The 23,047-nt window shown below is 50.4% G+C and overlaps 1 protein-coding gene across 2 annotated transcripts in view; it reads right to left on the bottom strand.

The window, feature by feature from the left end:
- The window catches only part of BCAN (brevican), a 48,276-nt gene that overhangs the window by 11,032 nt on the left and 14,197 nt on the right, over window positions 1–23,047 (bottom strand). For both annotated transcript variants that reach the window (XM_005310947.5, XM_065574138.1), the window contains exons 2-9: window positions 20,787–20,873; window positions 16,429–16,821; window positions 14,214–14,388; window positions 13,122–13,249; window positions 12,038–12,331; window positions 11,117–11,539; window positions 8,421–9,689; window positions 1,234–1,341 (exon numbers count right to left, since the gene is read on the bottom strand). In XM_005310947.5, the coding sequence (XP_005311004.2) occupies window positions 1,234–1,341; window positions 8,421–9,689; window positions 11,117–11,539; window positions 12,038–12,331; window positions 13,122–13,249; window positions 14,214–14,388; window positions 16,429–16,821; window positions 20,787–20,865 (2,869 nt within the window). In that variant the 5' untranslated portion in view covers window positions 20,866–20,873. The remainder of the gene's footprint in view (window positions 1–1,233; window positions 1,342–8,420; window positions 9,690–11,116; window positions 11,540–12,037; window positions 12,332–13,121; window positions 13,250–14,213; window positions 14,389–16,428; window positions 16,822–20,786; window positions 20,874–23,047) is intronic.

Raw genomic sequence — 23,047 nt, forward strand, 5'->3', positions numbered from 1 at the left:
AGAATTACTTACTTCGCGTCCTCGCGGCGCGGGATCGACGCCCGCGGCTCCCCCGTCGACTTTGCTTCCGCCTCTCGCCAAGCTGGAGTCCAGCAGTCGACCGGAGAGCAATCGGGGATCGATTTATTGCGTCTAGACTACACGCGATAAATCGATCCCGGATAGATCGATCTCTACCCGCCGATCCGGCAGGTAGTGTAGACGTTCCCTAGGATTGTGGTTGTGTGTCTCTTTGAGAAATGTGGGTCCTATATAGAGTTCGTTGGAGAAACTCTGGTGGATCCATATTCCATTGGACTATGTCAGTGATACTCAGATTAACGCTCGCGAGCCGCAAGTGGCTCTTCAAGGTGTCTCCTGTGGCTCATGGCAGCACGTGATATTAAAGCATTGTGTAATTTAATTATTAACCAATCAGGATGCTTTTACTGTTATTAACCAATTGTAGTTGGTAAAATAATACTTGATCAATTTCAAAATCTTGGAATCCTTCGCAAAACGGAACTTAGTCATTTGTCCCAGGGCGTGAGCTCAGGACACTTTTTATCCTGATTATTCTCTAGCTGTGTTATTCAGCAGTGAAGCCCTGTAGTCAGCAGGAGGGCTTAGGGGGCTCTATGTAGCCAGTCATCTTTAGATCTTTGAGTTGAAGCCCCACAAAACGGGTGGAGGCCTACGTGAATTGAATCGTTGGGTCATGATCCAGTTGAAGACGTGTCCACATAACAAAAGCACCTTCTTGGTTGGCATTAAATTTGCCCCCTTCTTGGCTATCTTAGTAGAGAGGCCTTGGACAGATGGGGTCAGGTAGACCTGAGGTCCTCTCTCACTGCTAGCATGGGGTCCCTGCAGCTCCGGGGTTACACAAGGGCTATGTTTTATGCACTACAGAGTTAGCGTCCACCGGTTCTGCCACTGAACTCCCTTGAAATTAAAAACCAGCAAGGTCCCATGGTTGGTTTGAAGACCAGGGATGACTTCTTCTTATTAAACTGGTGTGTGCGTGCCACTGCCCATTCCTGGACAGAATCGGAACTGCATCATAGGCCCCTCCACCACTTGAGCTCAGGTGGCTGTTAGAGCCGGCGGATCTGGGTTCTATCCCGGCTGCTGCCCTGAAATGGCCCGTGGCACGCAGCACAATTAGCAGCCCAAGCGGGCTGTGGGTTTGTTATGTTTCCTCAAAACACAACAGCATTTCAGGCTGTGTCTGTGGTTCGCGCCCAGACTCACCTGTTTCACAGCTATCTCCTCCATAGCCTGGCAGACATATACAGCTGATGCGGTCTCCTTCTTCGCTGCAGGTCCCTCCGTTCATGCAAGGGTTTGGGATGCAGTCATCTGAAAGCACATGCAAAGAGTGAAGCGGGCAGCTGAGCCCTGGGATCCCAAGTGGCATTAATACTGGGAGCAAATCTGAGGTGAGCAGCACCCCGAGAGAACGGGCTTGGCTGCAACTGTTCCAGACTTCTCCAGGAGCCAGCGACGGGGTCTCAGGCCTCTCTCCTGCTGATGCCAAATCTTTGGAGATGGGATGCCCAGAATGCAGTGTAACGCCTCCAGTCTGCCACCCCCCAGTTCCCTCTCAAGTGTTGGGAGAGGGCAGGATTCAACCCCCCCCCCCCCACACACACACACACACACACACTCCCCCTGCAAGACCTGAGCATGCCCCCTAAAGTTCTGGCTCTGTGTCAGATCTTACACCAGAAGGAGGCCTATTTTGTCCAGGCCTAAGGCTCACAAGAGAGGCAGAGCAACGAGCCAGCCTCGTGGCATCATGGGGCTTGTCTCTACTTACGCGCTGGTTCGGCGGCAGGCAATCGAACTTCTGGGTTCGATTTATCGCGACTTGTCTGGACGCGATAAATCGAACCCAGAAGTGCTTCCCGTCGACGCCGGGAATCCTGCTCGGCGCGAGGAGTACGCGGAGTCGACGGGGGAGCCTGCCTGCCACGTCTGGACCGCGGTAAGTTCGAACTAAGGTACGTCGACTTCAGCTACGTTATTCACGTAGCTGAAGTTGCATACCTTAGTTCGAATTGGGGGGTTAGTGTAGACCAGGAACTGAATGCCCCAAGCCTCTTGGAGATCTGAGTGTGACCGGACACCCCCATGTCGGGGGCTCCGCTGCGGGTAAAGAGGCAGCACCGGCGTTTAAGTTTCCATCTGCGCGGGAACCTCAGTCATGTTGGGAGACCCGCTTAGAGCAGCCCCCACCGCAGACGTGGTGAGCGCTCTCGGACACGGTTACAAACTTAGTTCCATCCCGCAGAACGACGGGACAGACCTGAGTGGTGGGGGCCGTTTGACCTTTCAAATGATCCGTAGAAAAGGTAAGTGCTGGGCAGGGGGTGAGGAGGGACATTCAATAATTCTACAACCAAACATAAAACATTGTCTTTGAGTGAGCTCAGTGGCGGCCGTTGGATTGGTGGGCACCGGGGATGGAGTGGACGCTAGGGAGAAGGTGGATTCTTTCAGAGCAAGAGGATCTCCCGCCCGTTCTGTTCGCACTGGGAGGACGGTCTGAGAAGCCATGAGGGGGCGGGGGTGGAGACATGCATCTCAAGAAGGGATTGCTGTCTCCCCAGGAATAGGAATGAATTCTGGTGGTGGGGGCCCCTCCTGCTAGATTGGACTGAGCTAAGAGTCAGACTCATCCGGGGATAGAGAATCACGTTAGCTGGGAAATACCCTCGGGGGATGGCGGCCGGGGCTAATGATCAAGCACTCGCCCCCAGTAAATCCGAGTCCCATTCCCAGGCTCTGTCGCCTTGTATTAGTTAAAGTTTTCTGTGTGTCAGTTTCCCCATTTATAAAACAAGGAAGAATTACAGTGATCTCACTAACGGACTTGGAAGGATGCGATTTTTATTGGCGAATGTCGATAAGCGTCAATTGCGCCATACGCACACACAAACCCAGGGAAAAATACTTCCCTCAATTACAATTGAAATGTACAGCTAGGCAAAGGAAGCAAACTGCGGCTTGAGAACTTCTTAGAGTTCAGTTTAAGGATATGCCCTTTGTATATTTTGGCATGTGATGGTGACAATTTGTGTTCTAACGGTTATAAAGCATTAACTTTTTTAATCTGAACATCTCTTGCCGTAATCATTGCCTGATCTCTCCCCTTCCCCCACATTGCCTGCCCTTCCCATAATTTCCTGCAACTGTGAAAATGTAAATCAGTAAAAATTGGGGGGGAAATGCACAAAATTATGGGGCTTAAGTCACCGGGAAAATTTAAATCGATTAAAAATTGAAAAAATGCTTAAAAATAAACATCAATATTATATAAAAAAAATTAAAATCAAGTTCCTCCAAGGCTATTGACAGGGGTGTCTTTTGAGGGTTACTTAGAGTGTTGCATCTGAAGAAGTGGGTTTTAGCCCACGAAAGCTTCTGCCCAAATAAATCTGTTAGTCTTTAAGGTGCCACCGGACTCCTCGTTGTTTTTGTGGATACAGACTAACCCGGCTCCCCCCTGAGATTAGAGTGGTCACAGCATTCTAAACATGCAGGCTAAGATTTTAATTTGAGTGGCAAATGGGCGTCCAAATCTTTTATTTGGCTTTGAAAATTTCACCCCCTAACGAACATCAGCAGGCGGCATTGTCCCTGAGCTCCACTACTGAGCTTTTCATTTGCAGATCTGTCCGCATCCCTGTTTCATGGATGATGAAACTGACATAGAGGGAAAGAGAGAGAGACAGGAACTTGAGCAATGTCACCAGTAGAGCCAAGCCTAGAACCCAGGTCTCCAGCTACTGTCCTATCCACTAGGCAAAACTGCCTCCCATTGCTGCTACCTACAAGGAAGCTCTTTAGCTTGAATATATTTGAACCTCAAGGCTCAGCTGTCTTGATGCCTAAAGTTTTGTTCTACCCACTAGACCACACTTCCTGCCAGAAGCGAGCGTTGAACCGAATAGTTCCTGCCCCTCACCCATCCTTAGTTCACTAATTTAATGTCTTTATTTGTAGCTGTGCGCGCTTTGTTTTTACTGTGGGTCACTCCCAGGCTTGGGACTGGCTCTACTTGTGCTCACTGGGCCTTAGAAAGCAAATGCCTCCTTTAGACCATGCATCAGAAGAGCGTTCCCACCCTTAAGGCTTTGCAAACCGGTTGGATGCTTCCAACCCCTTCTGACCCATTCAGCCGAGCAAGAATCCGGACACGGTAAGCGAATGGCCTCTGGTAACTGCCTTCGCAAGGCAAGGCCGGACGCTTGCCGTTAGATTGACTGGATGAACTGCCCTGCAGATGACGCTTCAACATCTTGTCCTGTAGCTTTTCTCTAGCTGGGCCTCTGAAGCCCCTGTGATCTCGAAGTTATTGCTAGCCGCTTAAATTACGAGACACGATTCTCTCTCTTAGTTAGGCTGCAAGTGACCTGAGACCTATCGTGCTGATCACTCTTGTCAGTTTCCTTGTACGCTCTCCCCCCCACCCCGTCTGTTGTCTCATACATAGACTGCAAGCTCTTTGGAGGAAGGACTGTAATTTTGGTCTGTGTTTGCACAGCACCACAGAGTTTTGGTCCATGATACAAATAGGTACTTAGCTGTGTCCCATCCCTATAGCATCCAAGCATCTCGCTAATCTTTAATGTACTTATCCTCACTGCCCCCTGGGAGGCAGGGCAGTGCTGTTTTCTCCCTTAGGCTACGTCTACACTACAGGGGGGGTCGATTTCAGATACGCAAATTCAGCTACGCAAATAGCGTAGCTGAATTCGACGTATCTGATCCGACTTACCCCGCTGTGAGGACAGCGGCAAATCGACCGCCGCGACTCCCCCGTCGACGGCGCTTACTCCTACCTGGGCTGGTGGAGTACGCGCGTCGATTCGGGGATTGAGTATCGCGTCCCGACGAAACGCGATAAATCGATCCCTGAGAGATCGATTTTTCTACCGCCGATCTGGGCGGGTAGTGAAGACCAGCCCTTAGACAGAGGGGGAACTGGGCCCCAGAGAGGCTAAGTGAGACGCCCAAGCTCACAGTGGAAGTCCATGAGAGAGCAGGGACTTGAATACAGGTCTCCCAAGCGATAGGCGAGGGCCCTTACCACAGCACCATCTTTCCTACGTGGTCCAGACGCACCAGGCATTCAAACCAGACTGAGGCGCTCCTCGCCACAGGAAGTCATTGAGGCTGAGAACGGAGCAGGAGTCAAAGAGGTTCGGGAGGTTGATGCGGATAACAAGAAGAGCCAGGCGTAGAATAGTAAATGCTAAAAAAGCCCAGAGGCTAGCAATAGATATAAAGCAAAAACCTCCTCAAGGCTTAAGAGCGTCTCTGCTAGGCAGGGCCGGCTGCCTATCCTGAATCTAGCTACTGCAGGGGTTCTTCTGTATCTTCCTCTGAAGCACCTCTAGTGACCAATACTGGGGACAGGGTGCTGCATGAAGTACTGAACGATGGCCCCGTGGTTATAGGCTGCTAGGCGGGGACCCAGGCGTCCGGAGTTTCATCCCCTGCTGCAGACTTGATGTGTGATCTTAGCTCAGATTCTCCAAGGGATTTTGCTGCCTAACTCCCACTAAAATCAATGTGCTCTGCCTTTGCCCTTGGGTTAGGGATTAAACAGGGGAACGCGCAGTGCATACAGTATTGATAATCACAGCAGCGTTTGCTTTCATCAGACCGAGAACGGCTGCAGGGCTTGTGGGGACCAGACTGGTTCACGTCGGAGTCAGCCCATGCTTTCTGCTGGGAGCATCGCAAGATTTTGGATTCGTGGGAGTTTCTGAGTGAGGAGATCAGGGCCTCTGCGAGCTTCTTAAAGAGGGAAAGGACTCAGGAGGTCATCCAGTCCCACCCTACCCCAGACCATGTCTAAGGATCATTTCCCCATTCTAATCTCCAAGTGCTTTGTCTGGTCCCACCCACGGTGACCAGACAGCAAGTGTGAAAAATTGGAATGGGGGGTGGGAGGTAATAGGAGCCTATATAAGAAAAAGACCCCAAAATCGGGACTGTCCCTATAAAATCGGGACATCTGGTCCCACCTAAAATGCCCCCCTTGTGATGGATACCTCCCTTACGGAGACTGTTCTGCTCTGAGCAACAGGAAACATGTCTTGGTCTGCAGCCCAAATTTTTCTTTGTGCCTGGTGCGGCTTCCTTAAAGCCACCCTAAACAATCCCTCTCTCCAGTTGCTCCTGGTCTACCCTGCAAATGTTGCCGTCAGCAGAGCTAACGTTGTCCGGGGAGGTGGTATTCCTAGGTCGGCAGAAGATCCCCTTCTCTCGGGGTACGTGGCATCTGCACTCAGATGCACAATTGATCGGACCCTGGAAACCCAGGCCAACACAGAGTGTGTTGCATGGCTTTAATCGTGCGTCTGACTCTACCACAGCTTCACCAGCGGCTACAATCCCAGAATCGGCACGCCCTTCGACAGCCTAAGGGATAAGGACACATCCTTCTCCTTGGAAGCACAGTGCTGTCTCCTTATCTCCCTCACTCCACCTGCGATCTGAATGAACTGGGCCATATCAGCTGATGAGCTGGCGTGGATCAGGCTAGGTGGGTGAGTAGATAGATGGGAGATGTCTGACGTTGCTGCAGGAGGTTGTGTTTCTGTGACAGCAGAGGGCGCTCTACCCTATGATTCAGCACTTACCCACAATGCCCTGCTGCCAGAGGCATTCTCTTTCATCTGAAATGTAACATGAGAGCCTATCCTATTGGTGGTCATAATTATATTTAATTCTTACTTCACTACTCCAATGGTTTGGGCCATTATTTTCAATATACTAGACTTTTGTTGGTTTAATTAAGAGTTGCCCTATTTGTTGGATTGGAAGCTCTCTGGTAAGGGACTGTCTCTTCTGTGAGTTTGTACAGCTCCTAGCACCAGAGGCCCGATCAGAGTTGGGCAAATGACATTTTTTTGGTTCTCTGGCAATTCAGAAAAATCGAGGAAAAAGTTGGTTCGAATTAAACTGAACATGAAATTTTTCAAAATGTTGGGCAAATTGAAAAGTTTGAAAAAACGTAGGTTTGGGTCACATGAAACACTTTGTTCAACCTGGAGCAAAATGATTCGCTTGAATTTTGAGCATTTTTAAAAATGTTTTTTTTTAAATTGAAATATATTTAAAAATTTAAATAATTTAAACAAAAAGTCATTTTGAACCAAAAAATCAAAACATTTCATTTTGAAATTCTCAGAATGGAACAGTTGGACTTGGTTTTTTTTGCATTTTTGGTTTTGGTTTTCTTTTTGACATGAATTCGCCAACATTTTGGTGTTGCTGTACCTGCACTCTTCAGCGAAAAAAAGTTTTGGATGAAAATTTTCACTCTGTTTGTTCCTGATCCCTGACTGGGGCTCCCTAGACATAACTCTAGCCCGCCGGTAAGCATAGGTTCCAGGTCACCTTCTTTGCCAATTCATAGAGGAGATAAATCTGTTACAGCCCCAGCTAGACAACCTTAGCCCAAGCGATAGCAGCTAGAACTAGTCAGGAATTTTTGACTAAATGTTTTTTTCACCAAAACATGCCGATTTCATCAAAACTGAAACTGTTCATGGGAAAGGGTCAATTTCAACGAATTTCCTGGCCCAAACCAAAGTGGAAAAAGAAACGTTCTGTTTCAGCATTTTCTAAATGAGCCGTTTTTGGGGGGGGGGGTTTTCAGTTCAAACAATTTTTTGTTTCAAAATGTAATTTAATTTATACTTTAAAAAGGTTGGAAAAGGGGGGGTATATAGTCAGAATCCAAATGAAATATTTCAAAATGCTCAAAATGTTTCCATTTACCCAAACTGATTTTTTTTTTTTTTTGGTTTGTCAGTTTGCAGAATTTTTCAAGACACGATCACAATGCAAACAATAACACGGTACAGCGGCAGAGCTGTGCAAAGGGGCCTCAGGATAAATGAGAATCAGGCCCACTATATATAAGGGGTTTATAATTTGGCCCATAGTGCTTAGGCCAGGTGTAAAGAGAATTAGTTCATCAGTGGGAGACACACACACACACACACACATATGAGGAAAATTGCAATAAGACACAAGGCAATGGACCAATAAGGACAAAGGGAAGCACAGATCTAGCCAAGGTGGTTTTGTTCTAGAAAGCTTTTAATTCCCTTTATTAGTACCGTGTTTAGTCATAGTACTTTTTTTTTTCATTGAAACAGTTGTTAAAAACACTTCATAGAAGTAGCAAGAGATTTAAAGTGCATGCGCGGTTGAGACCAATTTGTTTGACAAATATGTGCTTCTCCGGAACGTTAAACTTCCCTGATCCAGCTGAAGGGGGAGGGGGGGAGAGAAAGACAGACAGACAAATGGACAGACAGAGGAAAGCATAGTGTGAAAGGGAGGTTTTTAGTGCGAGAGGCCAGTGAATATGGCTGCCCAGAGGGCCAAGGCAGCACAGCCATATGGGTTACCTGAAATGTTCACCCCTGCTCCCAGGCTGGCGCTGTCTGTTGGCAGGACGGGGAGAGGGTGGGTGGCGGTCAAAGGGGTGTCTGTGAAAGGGATCCCCTCCAACGCTGAGCCCGATGCTTCTTTGGAGACATCTGCAGTGGTGGAGGTGAGGTCGTGCTTGGCGGTGGATGAGCATCTGTCCCCTTCTGGTTCTCCAGGAGTACCCGTGGGGGAGATGGCCGCTGGTGCCGGGGTAGCAAAGGGAACAGTTTTCTCCTCCTCAGATGATTCACCTATCAACAGGCCACTTGCGTCGGAGTCAGGCAGCTCCACTCGCTTGCGTCCCATCAAGTGGCTGTCGCTCTCTGCTGGAGATTTTCCAATGGGCGGCAGCACGGTATGGACCTGGCCTACTTCCGTGGGCGAAACAGTGAGGGCAACCATCGTCGCCTCCGGTGGGGAGGCAGAGCGGACGTCCTCCGCCTGGGAGCGGGTGGCAGCCGGCAGCAGAAGCCAGGTAGAACCGGAACGCTCCTCGTTCTCCTGGAGGCTGGACTGTCCCATACCAGGGGATATGGACAGCAGGGTATCCTGAATCGCTGGGGTGGCTTCTGGCCACGCTGGGCCAAGAGCCCCGTCTCCAGATGGCTCTGCATCTTCAGAAGCACCCGGGTCAGGGAAGCGGGTGCTGCTCAACCCGGAAACAAGCCCACTTGGCGGGGTGGCATAGGTCTGGGCACCTTCCACAGAGAGCTCCTGACCTGGTTCTTTGAGATCTTCTGCCTTCCACCCTGCAGTTGGGGCAGCAGAAGCAGCGACGGTAGGAGAGTGCTTTTGCACCCCAGAGTCCTCCTCGATGCCCCTGGAGCTGGTGTTGTGAGCATCTGCCTTCTTCGCGGCAATGACCTCTGGGTGCTTGGAACCACGGATGAAATCCGCCTCTAAGACATCGGCAGAGCTGCCTTCTTCTGCGGGGTCCTCTCCGTGTTCTTGGTGGGAACTGACGGGAACATGAGATACGTCGGGTTTGATTGCATCACCAGCTCCGGCTAGTTTCGGTGAGATTTCCGCTGGCGCATTTGTAGGGCTGGTGGTCATGTCTACCGCTGCGTGGGGGACCATGGATTGGGGCTCTCCTGGAGCCATCTCAGTGGGATGAACTGGATTCTGCACCCCATCTGATCCCTGGTGGCTGCTGCCCGGTGGCTGCTTCTCTTTAGCAGTCCTCACGTTCTCTCCCTCCAACGAAGAGCTCAAGGTTTGTTCCGGGCTAGTTCCATGTTCTTCCTCTGCAAAATTCAAATGAAAAAGACAGTGATCAAACTACCTCCTGCCTCCTTCAGGATGAACAACCAGAGCTGCCTGGAAAAGGGGGTTTTCGTTCCCCAGGGAAAAGTCGACATCTCAAATGAAGTTCCCGTTCCGCAAAAGTTGAAACATCGAAACTTCTCGCGATACGAAAAGTTTCTAAGCGGAAATGTCCGAGCTAAATATTTCAGCATTTTCAATCAAAATGAAATGATTCAACGTGACGAAACCATATTTTTCATTTCAAACCAACATTTCAAACCAAAAATATTGTCATTGATCATCACAACATCTCTCTAACATTTGCTCTTAAGTTGATCATCCATATTATATCTATCTTAGGTATTTATATGGCCCTCTTACCATTATATCTCAAGCACCTCACAATCTTCAATGTTTTTATCCTTACAACAATCCTGTGAGATAGGGCGAAGCTATTATCCCCAGTTTACAGATGGGAAACTGAGGCACAAGTGGCTAACTGACTTGGCCAAGTTTACACAGGAAGTCTGTGCAGAAAAGAGAATTTAATGCAGGTCTCCTGTATCCCAGGCTAGTGCCCTAACCACTAGACTATCCATCCTCCTTGTTTTGCGAACTTAACATCAACCTTAACTCCATTTTAACAGTGTTTTGTCTGGGAACTATAAACCAGATTCCTCAGCTGGTGTGAACTCCCATTTAAACGAATTGAGTGAGGCCGTTTACACAAGGTGAAGAGCTGGTTCCAAGTCCTTTGTTGCCAGAACTACAAAATGAACTGGCTCTGTGCACGTTTTACTTTTCATAAATATATGAATTTCCCTCTCTTTTCACCCCTTTTATTCTATTAAAAGTGGAATGAAGGAGCCAGCAGCCAAATTGGGGTTCTGGATCCAGGTTCTGAACCTGCCATGAATTTCAGGGGATTTCAGCACCAAGCCCAACGCTAGTTTGAGCTAATGGGACTTTTGCAAATGTTGATTTTTTCATTTAATTTCAGTTGGGGGAAAACGAAGCTGAATGTGTCTGACAAATGTTTTTCAGTTTTTTGATCCCCTGGATAGAAAAATGTTGAAACATTTTGTCAAGGTTTCAAAGAAACAGTTAAAAAAATCCAAAAATGTTCATTCCGTTTTGTTTTACTGGTTCTTCAACCAGTCTCCCCATAAATATTGCCAGGGAAAGTATTTGGAGAGATCCTGACAATGGGCCACCTGTAGGAGAGACTGGATCAGCCTGCGATTGTCAAAGGTGCCCAACTCTCATTGTAACATGGGCATCTAAATCCCTTTGGCTTCTTTGAAAATACCAGCCCTATGGACCTTGAAGCTTTGGGCACATGCCCTCAAAGCTGCGTTCGTGACCCCATTCTAGCCATCGCCTTAAAAACGTTCCCTGATCACACTAAAGAGGATTCTCTACCTACCATTCCTGGCTGTCTCTGTGCAATTTCCAATTCTCCCCGTTTCCCCTTCCTCAGCTGGACGGGCAGGGCTCCCTGGTTTTACATCTCTGCTAATCAGACCTGCCTCGGGACTGGCTGGGCTCTCGGGGGAACGTGATGGTGGGTGAAGTCCTAGATCTGAGGAGACGGAGTTATCTAGCGGGGGTTCCCAGGAGACAGGAATTGTTGCCTCTTCAGGGGCACTGCTTGGCTTTGGCTGCTCAGTGTCACTCATGTCCTGAAAAAGAGGGACGGTGTATATGGCCCCTCTCGACTCATTCTCCACTTCCGCTTTGGACAGCTGAAGCTCCTCCATCTTTTCTGTCACTGTAACAATCTCCTTGGTCCCCTCGGGCTCAGTGGCTCGGTATTTTTCTGGAGACTCCGTGAAAGCCTCTGTCTCTTCTGTGGGCAAAAAGAAAGCGGGAGATTACTGCCTCGGCCTGTCCCCGGGGCATCAGACGTGCTCAGCACCCAAAACTTCAGTGGGAGGCAATGGCAGCGGAGAGAGCTCAGCACCTCCGAAAAATCAGGCCCTCGGCGGCGAAGGAAATGTCTGCCCAGATACTTTTAGCAATGTACGTGGGATCTGTACCTTCAAGCGCCATTTTCCGGGCAGACTGCTGAAAATAAAAAGCCAGAGAGGTGGGCATCTGTACCAGGCAGGGCATCCCTACTTTATCCCGGTGCGTTAGCATCTAGCACTGGCAGCCTGCAGGCGACCTGCACGACGGGATTAAATTCTCCTCTACTCTGAGGAGCAGCACAAGGCCCCTCTTGCACCGAGGCCTAACGCTGGCCCCTCAGCATGGGGGAACATTTCACCCTATGGTGCAGCAACACGGGCTTCAGGCGGCAGCCTGCAGGCGAATCTGTCTGTGGCCCCGGAGCCGGGTCCTTTACCTCGAAAGCAGTACACGTTGTATCTGCTCTGGGCGTCGGGGAATCCAGTCTGGTTACGGAACTGGAAGACGGTTTTGACTCCCGGCTGGCTCCCTCCGCACCGTTCCCGCGGGGTGACAATGGGGTAGCGGACGCTGCCGTCAGCCAGCCAGCCCGAGCTGCAGTGGTCCAACCCTTCGTTCCAGGCCGCGTACATCTGGCCCGGGGTCGCGATCTCCGCTCCCAGCTTCTTACAGTGGGCTTTGGCCTCTTCCAGGGTGAATTTGTCTGGGGCGGTCCCCAAGATGAGTTTTCCTGCAAACACAGATGAAGGGGGGAGGAATCAGAGCCAAGAGGGTCTCGGCCAGTCCAGGAAAGAGGCTCTTTCAGCCTCCCCCCACCCTTTCTTATGGCTTCCTACGGCCGCATGACCCACCCCACCCTTCAAATTACAATATCGAACAAACTCCCAGTGGATCCATTAGCTGCCATCTATCTCTGAGCACTATCTAAGACGGGGTGGGCAAACTATGACCCGCGGGCCATATCCGGCCCGTGAGCTGCACCACGCGGCTCGGCCCCGCTTCGGCCTGGTCGCTGGATCAGGGCCGCAGCACACGGCTCCCGGAAGCCACGGCATGGCCCCCTCCGGCTCCTACGCGCTCTAATGGGAGCTGCAGGGGCGGTGCCTGCGGATGGGGCAGCATGCAAAGCAACCTGGCCGCGCCTCCGTGTAGGAGCCGGAGAAGGGACATGCCACTGCTTCCAGGAGCCACTTGAGGTAAGCGCCGCTTGGAGCCGGCACCCCCTGAGCCTCTCCCCACACCCCAACCCCCTGCCCTGATCCCCCTCCCGCTCTCCAAACCTCTCAATCCCAGCCCGGAGCACCCTCCTGCACCCCAAACCTCTCATCCCTACCCCAGAGCCTGCACCCCCAGCCGGAACCTGCACCAAACCACGTGGGTAGTTTGTTCCTCTATTGCCCATTATGGGGTTTATTGGACCCTGTACTGGCTGCTGTCCAAGACCGGAAACTGGACTGGATTGATCCAGCATGGGCCATTAAGGCAGATAAGAACACAATGCACTCTGGCGTCATAATTACCGTGCAGATCTTCAACGTAACAGTAGACATCGTACATGTCTTCTGGGTCCACTACTCCATAGTTACGGACCCCCGGCAACCCATCCATGTCTCCATAACAGCCCTCACGAGGGGTGTGGATGGGGTACCTGGAATGAGGAAACACAAGTAGTGATTTTCCACAGAGAGAAAAGGACGGCTGGAGCCAGCCGGTCAGATGCTGCTGCTAAACCCTTGGGGTAGGGCTACCAGGGTCACCTAACCCCTCTGCTGGGAGCTACCCAAGTGGCCACTGGTTTTTGGGACACCCCCTTGGAGACCAGCCGGGGGGGCTTGATTTCCAGAAGCACTTGCAGCTCCAGCTGACCTTGGGGGGAGCCAGCCCTTTCTAAAAATCCAAGTGAGGCAACCCAAACCCCCGCATTCAAAGTCAGTGGCCCCATTTGGAAATGTTTGCCCATTTAGGGCCCGTTGATTAGGTGATCAGCAACTGTGCTCTGAAGTTCACTGAAATCAATGGGAGCCTTTCCTTTGACAACCATGGGGTTCAATGAAGCTCCTAGCGCAGTGGTTTTCAACGTTTCCCTTTTCGGGAGTCTCCTCCAAGCCAGTCAGCTGTCCCATGTAGCTACGTGGGAAGGGCAAGGTGGTCGTGACCGCTTGCTTGCAATCTCCAGGTTACGGAGATTGCAAACTGTGCCCAAAAGCTACAGTTTGCAATCTCCTTTGGAATTGTTGCAGGTGGAAAATTTCAGCCTGCTCTAATCAGTGTTTAATTTGGAGAAAAGTTCATCAAAGCCACGTACGTTGTCTTAGACAGCAAGCTCTTTGGCGCGTGGGCCATCTTTTCGTTATGGGTGTGTGCAGTGCCGAGGGGCAATGGGGTCCCAGTCCAGTACTGGGGTCTCAAGGCACTGTTGTAATACATATCATCATCACTATACAATGGCATAGGAAGAATTCCATTTTGGTACTGGGGAAGTGGATTGCCCCGTATTTGAACTCATCATGATTCATCTCTTTAATATCCAGTGGCGGTGAGTTCCACAGGTGAACAATGTGTCATGTGAGTTCCGCATCCACCTCAATCTAGCCTCTGCGTGAGTTGCCCACCTGACCGTCTGGTCCGCGATCCAGCCCGCGTCGCATTGCTCGTAGCCGCTGAAATAGGCAGCGTACAGCTGTTCGGGGGTGGCGATCTGTGCCCCGATCCTGGCGCAGGCCTCCTGAGCCTTGGCAAAGGTGAAGGCGTAGCGCGTGGAGCCCTTCCGATAAAGGAACACCACCCCTAGAGGACAGAGTGTGAAACAGCATCTAACTATCCTGGCAAATGTCCTGCGGGCCATTAATCCAAGGGGATTAGGGAGGTGTCAGCCCTGGATGACGGGGCTCAGGCTTTTGGTTTTGGCCCCCTTGCCCGCGGCGGTGGCGCTCGGGTGGGGTCAGGCTTCGGTCCCCCCTCCGGGGCTCGTGTAGTAATTTTTGTTGTCAGAAGGGAGGGCGTGGTGCAATGAAGTTTGAGAACCCCTAGCCTAGGCCTTGTACGCCCTGAGTCTGAGCCCTAGCGGTCCATTCGCTTGCTGCATGCAGCAGTATCCTGCTATGACCCATCATAGGATCTTACGCAAAATCTTAAGGCCAGAAAGGACCATTTTGATCATCTGGTCTGATCTTCTGCATAACACAAGCCTGAGAACTTCATCCCCACCTCCCCGGAGGTCAGTTGTTCCGATGGCTGATTGCCCCTCGCTGTTAAACATTTGCACCTTATTTCTAGCCTGAATCTCTTCATTTTCCGGCCGTTGGGTCCTGGACTGTTCTGAAAACACGGCCATCCACTCAGTGTGGGATGGGGGTTAGAGCAAAGAAGCCAGAGAGGGGGGGTTCTACGTCCGGTTCTGCCCACCGACTTCCTTTGTGGCCTCGGCCACCTCATTTCCCGTCTTTACGTGCCTCAGTTTCCCCGTCTGTCAAAGGGAGATGAAAACACCCATCTTTAGGAAATCCGAGATATATACATGCAGCATGCTGTGTAAGTGCTAACTACTAGTCATAGTTTTGCCCTTTTGTGCAATGCTCGTGATGTAAACTAGCACTCTGTTTCCCTCTGAGCTGCACAAGAATCATTAGTGTCCCGTCCCCCCCTTACAGATAGGGAAACTGAGGCACAAAGAAGGGACATGATTTGCTCTGGGTCACCCAGCAAGTTAGTAACAGAACACAAGAGTCCTGACTCCTGCTTCTAAACTTTAACCACAAGACCGTGCTTTCCCGCCACTAACGAGCCACGGCTAAACTGCAGAGGAAATCATCCTTTAAGGGCTGCCCATCACTCCGGGGTAAATTGCATGTCTGGCAATGTCAAGCGAGGAATCGGAGCAGCCGGAAATTTTTCTAAAATGAATGGGCGAACTTGGGCTTCTCGCCGGTTTTGAAGAAAGGCTGAAAACAATGAGAAAGGATAGGGAGGCAGGAGAGGAGAGGGTGCCTTGCCAGCTGAACTTTGCAAGGGGCTTTTGCCATAAGCAATACAACCTGCCTCCGGGGAGGGAGGGAGGAAACGGGGAATCTTATGAGATTGCACACTTCTAATATTCAAGTGTTAGAGTTAATTGAAACTGGGAGAAATAGCCTGCCGAGTGCATTAAGGAAATTGTTTGGTTTTGCCAGGAAAATCGATCACAGTGAAATAAATAGTAACTTCTCCGCAGTCCTGGCAATAACGTATGATCAGCGAGAGTTGTCAGCAATTATTGAACGCTGGCCCTTCTGCAAGCACTGGCTATCTGTGCTGTGTTGAACAAGAAGTGACAGCTGTAGTAGGCTGTTATCCTTTAGTAGATCAGCCACTAGAGGACGACAGAGTACACGCTGTGTTAGTGGCGGGGTTCTGTTTACACATCTTGACGCAAGGGTTAACCCCTCCATGTAGAGTCACGAGCTGCCGAAAGCTAAGTCAAACAGGGAATAACAAGATGTAGTAATACAATAATAATACAATATAATAACGCTATTATAGCATTAGCGAATAGAGACAGGCCTTTTAGCTCGGGCACTAGAGGCTCGTGCGCTTACAACCAGACGTCCCCAGTTCAATCCCCGCCACTGACCGTTCACCCAGGGGTGTGGCATGACACATCCAGCCCTGAGTTAAAAGACCCAAGGCTGTCAGCCTCTGTACTGGCCCAGCCACCGATAGAGGGAGATGGCCGTGGGCGTGGCTTATACATGCAGTCAGACAATTACGATCCCTCTGGGGCTTGTGCCAGCCCTGAATCCTGCCCCACCCCCAGCCCCGCGACAGATGTTAGGGTTAGGGGGTTGTTACCTTTGACCTTCACCTCCAGCTGGTCATGCCCGTCCTCAATGCCGTGTTGCACGTTGCAGCGGTAGATCCCAGAGTCGTTGGACCGGAGCTCGCTCAGCGCCAAAGAGGCGTCGGTGAACGAGGCTGAGTAGAAGGGCAAGGAGACGCGGTTGCAGTAGCCTTTGCTCACCTTCACCTTCTGCCCCCGGGCCACCAGGATCTCAGCCTCCTTCCCCTCAGAGATGAAGGTCCATTTGACCCGGGGCGCCCCCAGCGCCGCCCGGCGCCCCCCGGTGGTAGTGGTGGCCTGGGGACGCAGGTAGGTGACGTGGCAGGGAATGGTGAGGGTGCCCGACAGCACTGCCCGGACAGGCGGGTGTTTGGCGATGGAGACTCTCAGCGCCTTGAGGTCATCTGCCCGGGAGAGGGAGGAAATAAAAGGTCAGCAGTCGCCCAGGAGAAGCCTCATTCGCTTTGTGCAGTATAGGGTCCATGACACAATTGAGCAGTAATGATTCCATCCATCACAGGTCACTGGTAACATACCCGCACATGGACACAAACACACTTACGCCACCCCGTGCATCAAGTGCTGCTTTGCTGTCTTTGCTCCCCGTCTGATCCCTCAGTCATTTTAACTGCCTGTGATTCCCCCTCTGGACCCGGATTTCAGTGTGACATCTGTCTGCTTGGACCTTGCTCCGTTTAAAGTCGCACTGACAACGGGGCTGAGCGCAGAGCCCTGACTGGAATGCCCTGCGTGTATGTGGGGCGCTGGGTTAGCTCCCAGGTAGGGTTAAACGAGCAATGAAAACATGGACAGTCGGATTAGCAGCTCCAAGTTCAACTCCAGGTTCCCTTATATTATTATTTGTATTACCTTAGCACATAGTCATTGACCAGGACGCCATGTGCTCGGTGCTGTACAAACCCACGTTGGGAGCTGAGTTGTTGTGTCTCCGCTGCTGTTTTAACCCGAGTTAACTAACCCACGTTCAGACCGTGCCTTGTAGAGGCTGCAGTGTAGAGGTACCCGGAGAGACTAACTAAAACATGCCCAGGGACAGCTCAGGAAACCTCCCTGTGGGGCAAATTCACCCTGGGGGTAACCCCACAGCCTTCATGCGTGGGTTTGACACCCCTCCCTGCAGGACCCCTGCTTTATTCAATGCCAGGGCTCACTCAGCCAGCCGCTATTGGGTGCTTTGCTTTCTGCTTGTTGTTCACTGCACGGCCCCAGGCCCTAATTTACCCAATGCCGCTCAGCCCCTGCTCTGAAGACAGAAGGGCTGATTGCCTTGTGCTGGGAGGTACAGAGCTCACGCTGTGGCAGCCAGGAAGGGGTTAATAGATGGGCCAGTTACCTCTCCAGCTGGTACTCACTGGCCCATTAACCACAGCTGTGGGTGCGGGGGGGGGGGAAGGCTGCAGCTCTGGCAGGGGAGGCTAGGTGCCAGAGACACTAGTGTTGCTGGGAGAAAGCTCGTCAGCAACAGAGGAAATTACACAAAGCCCCGAAGCACCAAGGAAAGAAAGGTTTGGAGAATGCAGCACTGGGAGAGAGACGCCTGCAGACAGGCCAAGGTAGGACATAGTCCAGGTGAGGGATTGTAAGAAATGACAGACCCTAGCTGCTTAACACAAGGGCTGTGGGCTGGCACCCTGAGGGGGGGTTCCCTTATTACCCTTCCCCATGCATACAGCCCCTTGTAGGATGGGCCGTGTAGAGCTTTGGCACGAACGGGGTGCATCCAGACTGAAGACCCGGTATAAGACATTGGACCACAGAGTTTGTATCTGGACTCTCCTGTTGACCTGGATTGGGGTTTGGCCGGCTGGGGGAGTGGGTGGCAAGCTGGAACAGACCCCACCCACTGAGAGGCTGATGGGAGGTGCTGGAGACAGAGGAGCTGTGCCCAGCCCAGAGGTGGCCTGCCAAGCCCTGAAGGAACCTGTGACATTGCTCGGGGTCTTTTCCCTGGTGCTCCATCACTGTGGTATCGGGGCACTTGGCAGATGTTAATGACTTTATTTTCACAAGCCCCCCGTGTGGGGGCAGGGTGCGATTATCCCCATTTTACAGAGGGGGAACTGAGGCGCACAGAGACGAAGTTCAGCAGCAGCTGCTAATGTTGGGTGCCCGACTTGAGGCACCTGGTGTTGTTTTTTCATGTGACCTAGCATCGTGTAGCTTCATAGGCTCAAAGCCTAGCTCCCACTGACGCCTATTGTCGCTGTGAGCGCCTGGCACGTCTGCTGGTCGCGCCCGAGGGCCTTGAGTCAGGCATCCAGAAAATGAGGAACACCAATTAGCGACCTTTGGTTGAAGCCAGCTTTGCACCAACAGGGGTCCTACAGACCCTCTGATACGTCCCCAGAGCACCCTCTATCCCTCTATTGAGGCAGGGGCCCTGGGATGGGGGAATCATAGAATATCAGGATTGGAAGGGACTTCAGGAGGTCATCTAGTCCAACCCCCTGCTCAAAGCAGGACCAACCCCAACTAAATCATCCCAGCCAGGGCTTTGTCAAGCCTGACCTTAAAAACCTCTAAGGAAGGAGATTCCACCACCTCCCTAGGTAACTCATTCCACTGCTTCACCGCCCTCCTAGTGAAAAAGTTTTTCACAATATCCAATCTAAACCTCCCCCACTGCAACTTGAGACCATTACTCCTTGTTCTGTCATATATGTAATGATATATGATAATGACAATGGAGTATATGATCATGTAATTAAAGATTGTCTCATAATAAAGATGACCAAGGGGGGCATTTTCTGGCATTTCCTAACTCTCGAGGGCTTGACATTGCAAGCTTAGCATGGGCCCAGCAGGGAGGTCGTTGAGAGCACAAGGTTGCCTGCTCTCAGCTCAGGGGCCTGCCCCCTGTAGCAGCCCAGCGCTGTAATGGCACGAAAATTCCTGCTTGGCCCCAAGTTCTCGTTCGGTGCAGGCAGAATCTTCAGGGAATTTAACGCTAAAATCTAAGACCACCTACAAAAGGGGACTAAGGGGCATACTGCTAAAAGGAGCGGGGGATTCTAGCGGATCGCTAGCTGAATGAGCGGACAATGGGACAGAGTCCTGGAAAAGGCAAATATCGTTTAGGGGGTGTAGGAACAGGTGTCGTCCGTAAAAGAGAGGCAGTACCTGTCCCGCTCTACCCGGCACTGGTGAGACCCCAGCGGGCATACTGGGTGTACTTAGGAAAGATGTGGACAGAGTCCAGAGGAGAGCAACCCAAGTGATCAAAGGTTTAGAAAACCGGACCTAGGAGGAAAGACTTAAAAAAAAAGCCTTGGGCATGTTTAGTCTTGAGAAAAGCAGACTGGGAAGTGGGGGCGGATAAGTCTTCAAATAAATGAAGGGTTGTTATAAAGAGGATGGGGATCCGTTGTTCTCTGTGTCCGTGGAAGGCAGGGCAAGAAGTAAGGGGCTTAATCTGTAGCAAGGGAGATTGAAGTGAGATATTAGGAAGAACTTTCTAACTCTAGGGCAGGTAAGCGCTGGAGCAGGCTTGTGGAATCTCCCATCATTGGAGGTTTTTAACAACCCCCGTCAGAGCTGGTCTAGGTTTATTTGGTCCTGCCTCAGCGCAGGGGGCTGGGCTTGGTGACCTCTTGAGGTCCCTTCCAGCCCATCTTTTCTAAGTCTCTGCGTGGCATGTGCAAACTTCCCCTCCTCTCTCACCAAAGACTTGGTCAAATTCAAGTGGATTTTCACAGGGGCTGCAAAAGGCAGTTCCCGGATACAAAGGCCGCCCCCCTACCACATTTCATGTCCCTGCTCCAAAGCAGGGGGGAGGGGGTGTTAAAGCTTGTCAAAGAAAGGTCGCCTGACTTCTGTAACATGGGCCAAAGAACGTCTCTATTCCTGACCTTGCTTTCAGAACTGGTTGATCTATTTCAGCAAAAATCCCCCCCGCCACCCCAAAAAAAAATTCAGCCTAAGACAAACACCAGGCATGGAAAATTTGCAGCCCAGGTGGTTTAAGTTTGGCAAAGTTAAAAGCAACTGAAAACAGGGTCTTATAATGGAAAGTGTTGGGCAACCTTAATAAGAGGCGGTACTACCAGCCTTGCCTGTAATAGCATTACAATAAGGCCTAGAGGCCCAAGCCAGGATCAGGGCTTCATTCTGCACGTACCCATAGCAGGAGACGGTCCCTGCCTTGAATCCAGCTAGACAAGACAGACCCAGGAGAAGTTACTGGCCCAAGGTCAGAGGCAGAGTCGGGACTAGACCTCAGGTCTCTGGAGGGGCAGCCCAGTGCCCTAATGCACTAGATCCTATTGCCTGTCAAATCCGCTTTGAATGGATTTTGGCTGCAGCCATCGCAAAGCTGCCTGTTGACCGGCTCGGAGGGTGTCCGACTTACCTGCACTGTCCCCGAAGATAAATGCGTCTGTAAAAGCAAGGCGGGCAAATACCCAAAACAGCAGTAGCATGTCCGTCATCACTCCACCTGGGAGGGAGGAAATAGACAAGCTGAGCAAGCCCCTTCGTTTTCAGTTTAAACCAATTTGTACCGAAAAATTCCCGGGTTTTGCAATTCCGTTTTTTTCTGATTTTTTTTTCACCCTACTTTTGTATAATTCAAATATGTAAAAAATAACTTGTTTTATTAGGAAAATACAATACATTGCATGAGATCTGTATTCTGATCATACATTAGTCTGTGTGGATATGCAAAGTTCCCTGTTTATGAAGCAAGGCTATATGTATTTAGTCTAGAAGCTACACACAATACACCAGGGATCGGTAACCTTTCAGAAGTGGTGGGCCGAGACTTCATTTATTCACTCTCATTTAAGGTTTGCATGCCAGTAATACATTTTAATGCTTTTAGAAGGTCTCTTTCTATAAGTCTGTAATATAGAACTAAACTATTGTTGTATGTAAAGTAAATAAGGTTTTTGAAATGTTGAAGAAGCTTCATTTAAAATTAAATTAAAATGCAGAGCCACCTGGATCAGTGGCCAGGACCCGGGCAGTGTGAGTGCCACTGAAAATCCGCTCGCGTGCCGCCTTTGGCACGCGTGCCATAGCTTGCCTACCCCTGCAATAAACACAGGCACGCACACGAGCTCTGAAGTGCGGGCGCATCTGAACGAACTGATGAATCTCACGCTCACCACGTACACATTTCAAGCTGTTAGCAGAAAACGGTTTAAAGAGCTGACCCGCTAAAATGGGAAGAAAACAAAAATCTATACCGGAAGACGGTTCAGAACACAAGGAGGTATCGGAAAGTTTAAAAAAAAAAAAAAAAAAGATGAAGTTGAATGTATGCAAATGGTGCGGCCCAATTATTAAATGTAAATATTTATAGGCTAATAGTTCCGAGTCTACAACAGTAAACGCTTTATTCAAATGAGAAGTTTTATTTGGGGATTAGAGAGGGATTGTTTTCTTAAACTCAGTGGTGGCCTTGTGTTCTGAGTTCTGTGTTAGCTCTGCAGCAATCCACATCGATGAACGGAATTCAAAGCATTAATTAAGACTTTTTCCCCCTGTCTTTCCATCCAACAAAATCCCGATATTTACCCAGAAAAATTATGAATCGTGTTTTGCACGGATTTTTCGCCTGTTTTTATTGTGGTGGTAATAAACACTGATAAATTCCCAGGGGGGAATGAAATAAACTAAAAACTGAAGCTGAAGGGCCATAAAGATGAGTTAAAGCTGTGCAGTAGGGTTAAAGAAAACCCAACCCTTCCACTCCCCCCATTTGAAAAACCCCAAGGGGCCTGAAAAGATTTGCATTTACCCATGACGGGTGTTTAGTGCTAGAGGCGCAGGATACAGAGGAACAAGAGAGACAATACCAGCCACAAGGACAGGGAAAGAGATGGATAGATTGAGGAGAGGTTAAATAGATCTAGAGATAAGGGTCTATCTATGGACAGAGACCAGCGTAGGTAGGAAAACCAAGCGGGCTAGAGACAGGTAGAGGGGAGGAGAGAGAGAAAGATGACTAGTTAGATCCCATCTTGACACTTCCCCTGCCCTCACTGATCGATCTTATGGCTGGAAAGAGATGCAAAGAGAGAGATTTCTACCCCTCATTCGCATATCCAAACGCCCCTCCCTCCTTGCTCCCTGTGGCAGTAACTTGCCATCACTTCACCACACTTCATCACACCAGCTAACAGCGCCCAGTGCACCCGGAGAGGAGACACAATTAGTCTCTGGATTTTTTTCATACTGTGCGATAGCTGCCGAGGGGTAACCGCAGTGTCTCTGCAAGTCACCCGCGGTGGGGAGAAATGTCACCCCTGAAAGAAACACGGGGTTGGTCGGGTTTTTCTTTCTCTCTGCTTGGGTGAGATTGTTCTGCAGAAATGAAGCTATTCACTTCAGTTACCTTCCTTCCATGTCTAACTAAAGAGTTTCAGAGCGGCTAAGAAATTCATTGCTCGGGGCTGTCGTTACGAACCTTTGCTACCAAGCCCCGATTCATTCCTGGACGCTGAATGAAGCAAGGGTCTTGTAGGGAAATAAATGGGTTCTAATTTGAACCTCTGTACCCAACTCTGGCAGAGTAGAGGGGCCTTAAGAGGACATCAGTTGGAGTTCAAGGGTCCGTAGGGTAAATGAGAATCTGGGTCTGTAGGCATGATCCAAATCTTAAGGGAG

Source organism: Chrysemys picta, chromosome 20 (genome assembly GCF_011386835.1).
Source record: "Chrysemys picta bellii isolate R12L10 chromosome 20, ASM1138683v2, whole genome shotgun sequence".
NCBI classification, from domain to species: Eukaryota; Metazoa; Chordata; order Testudines; family Emydidae; genus Chrysemys; species Chrysemys picta.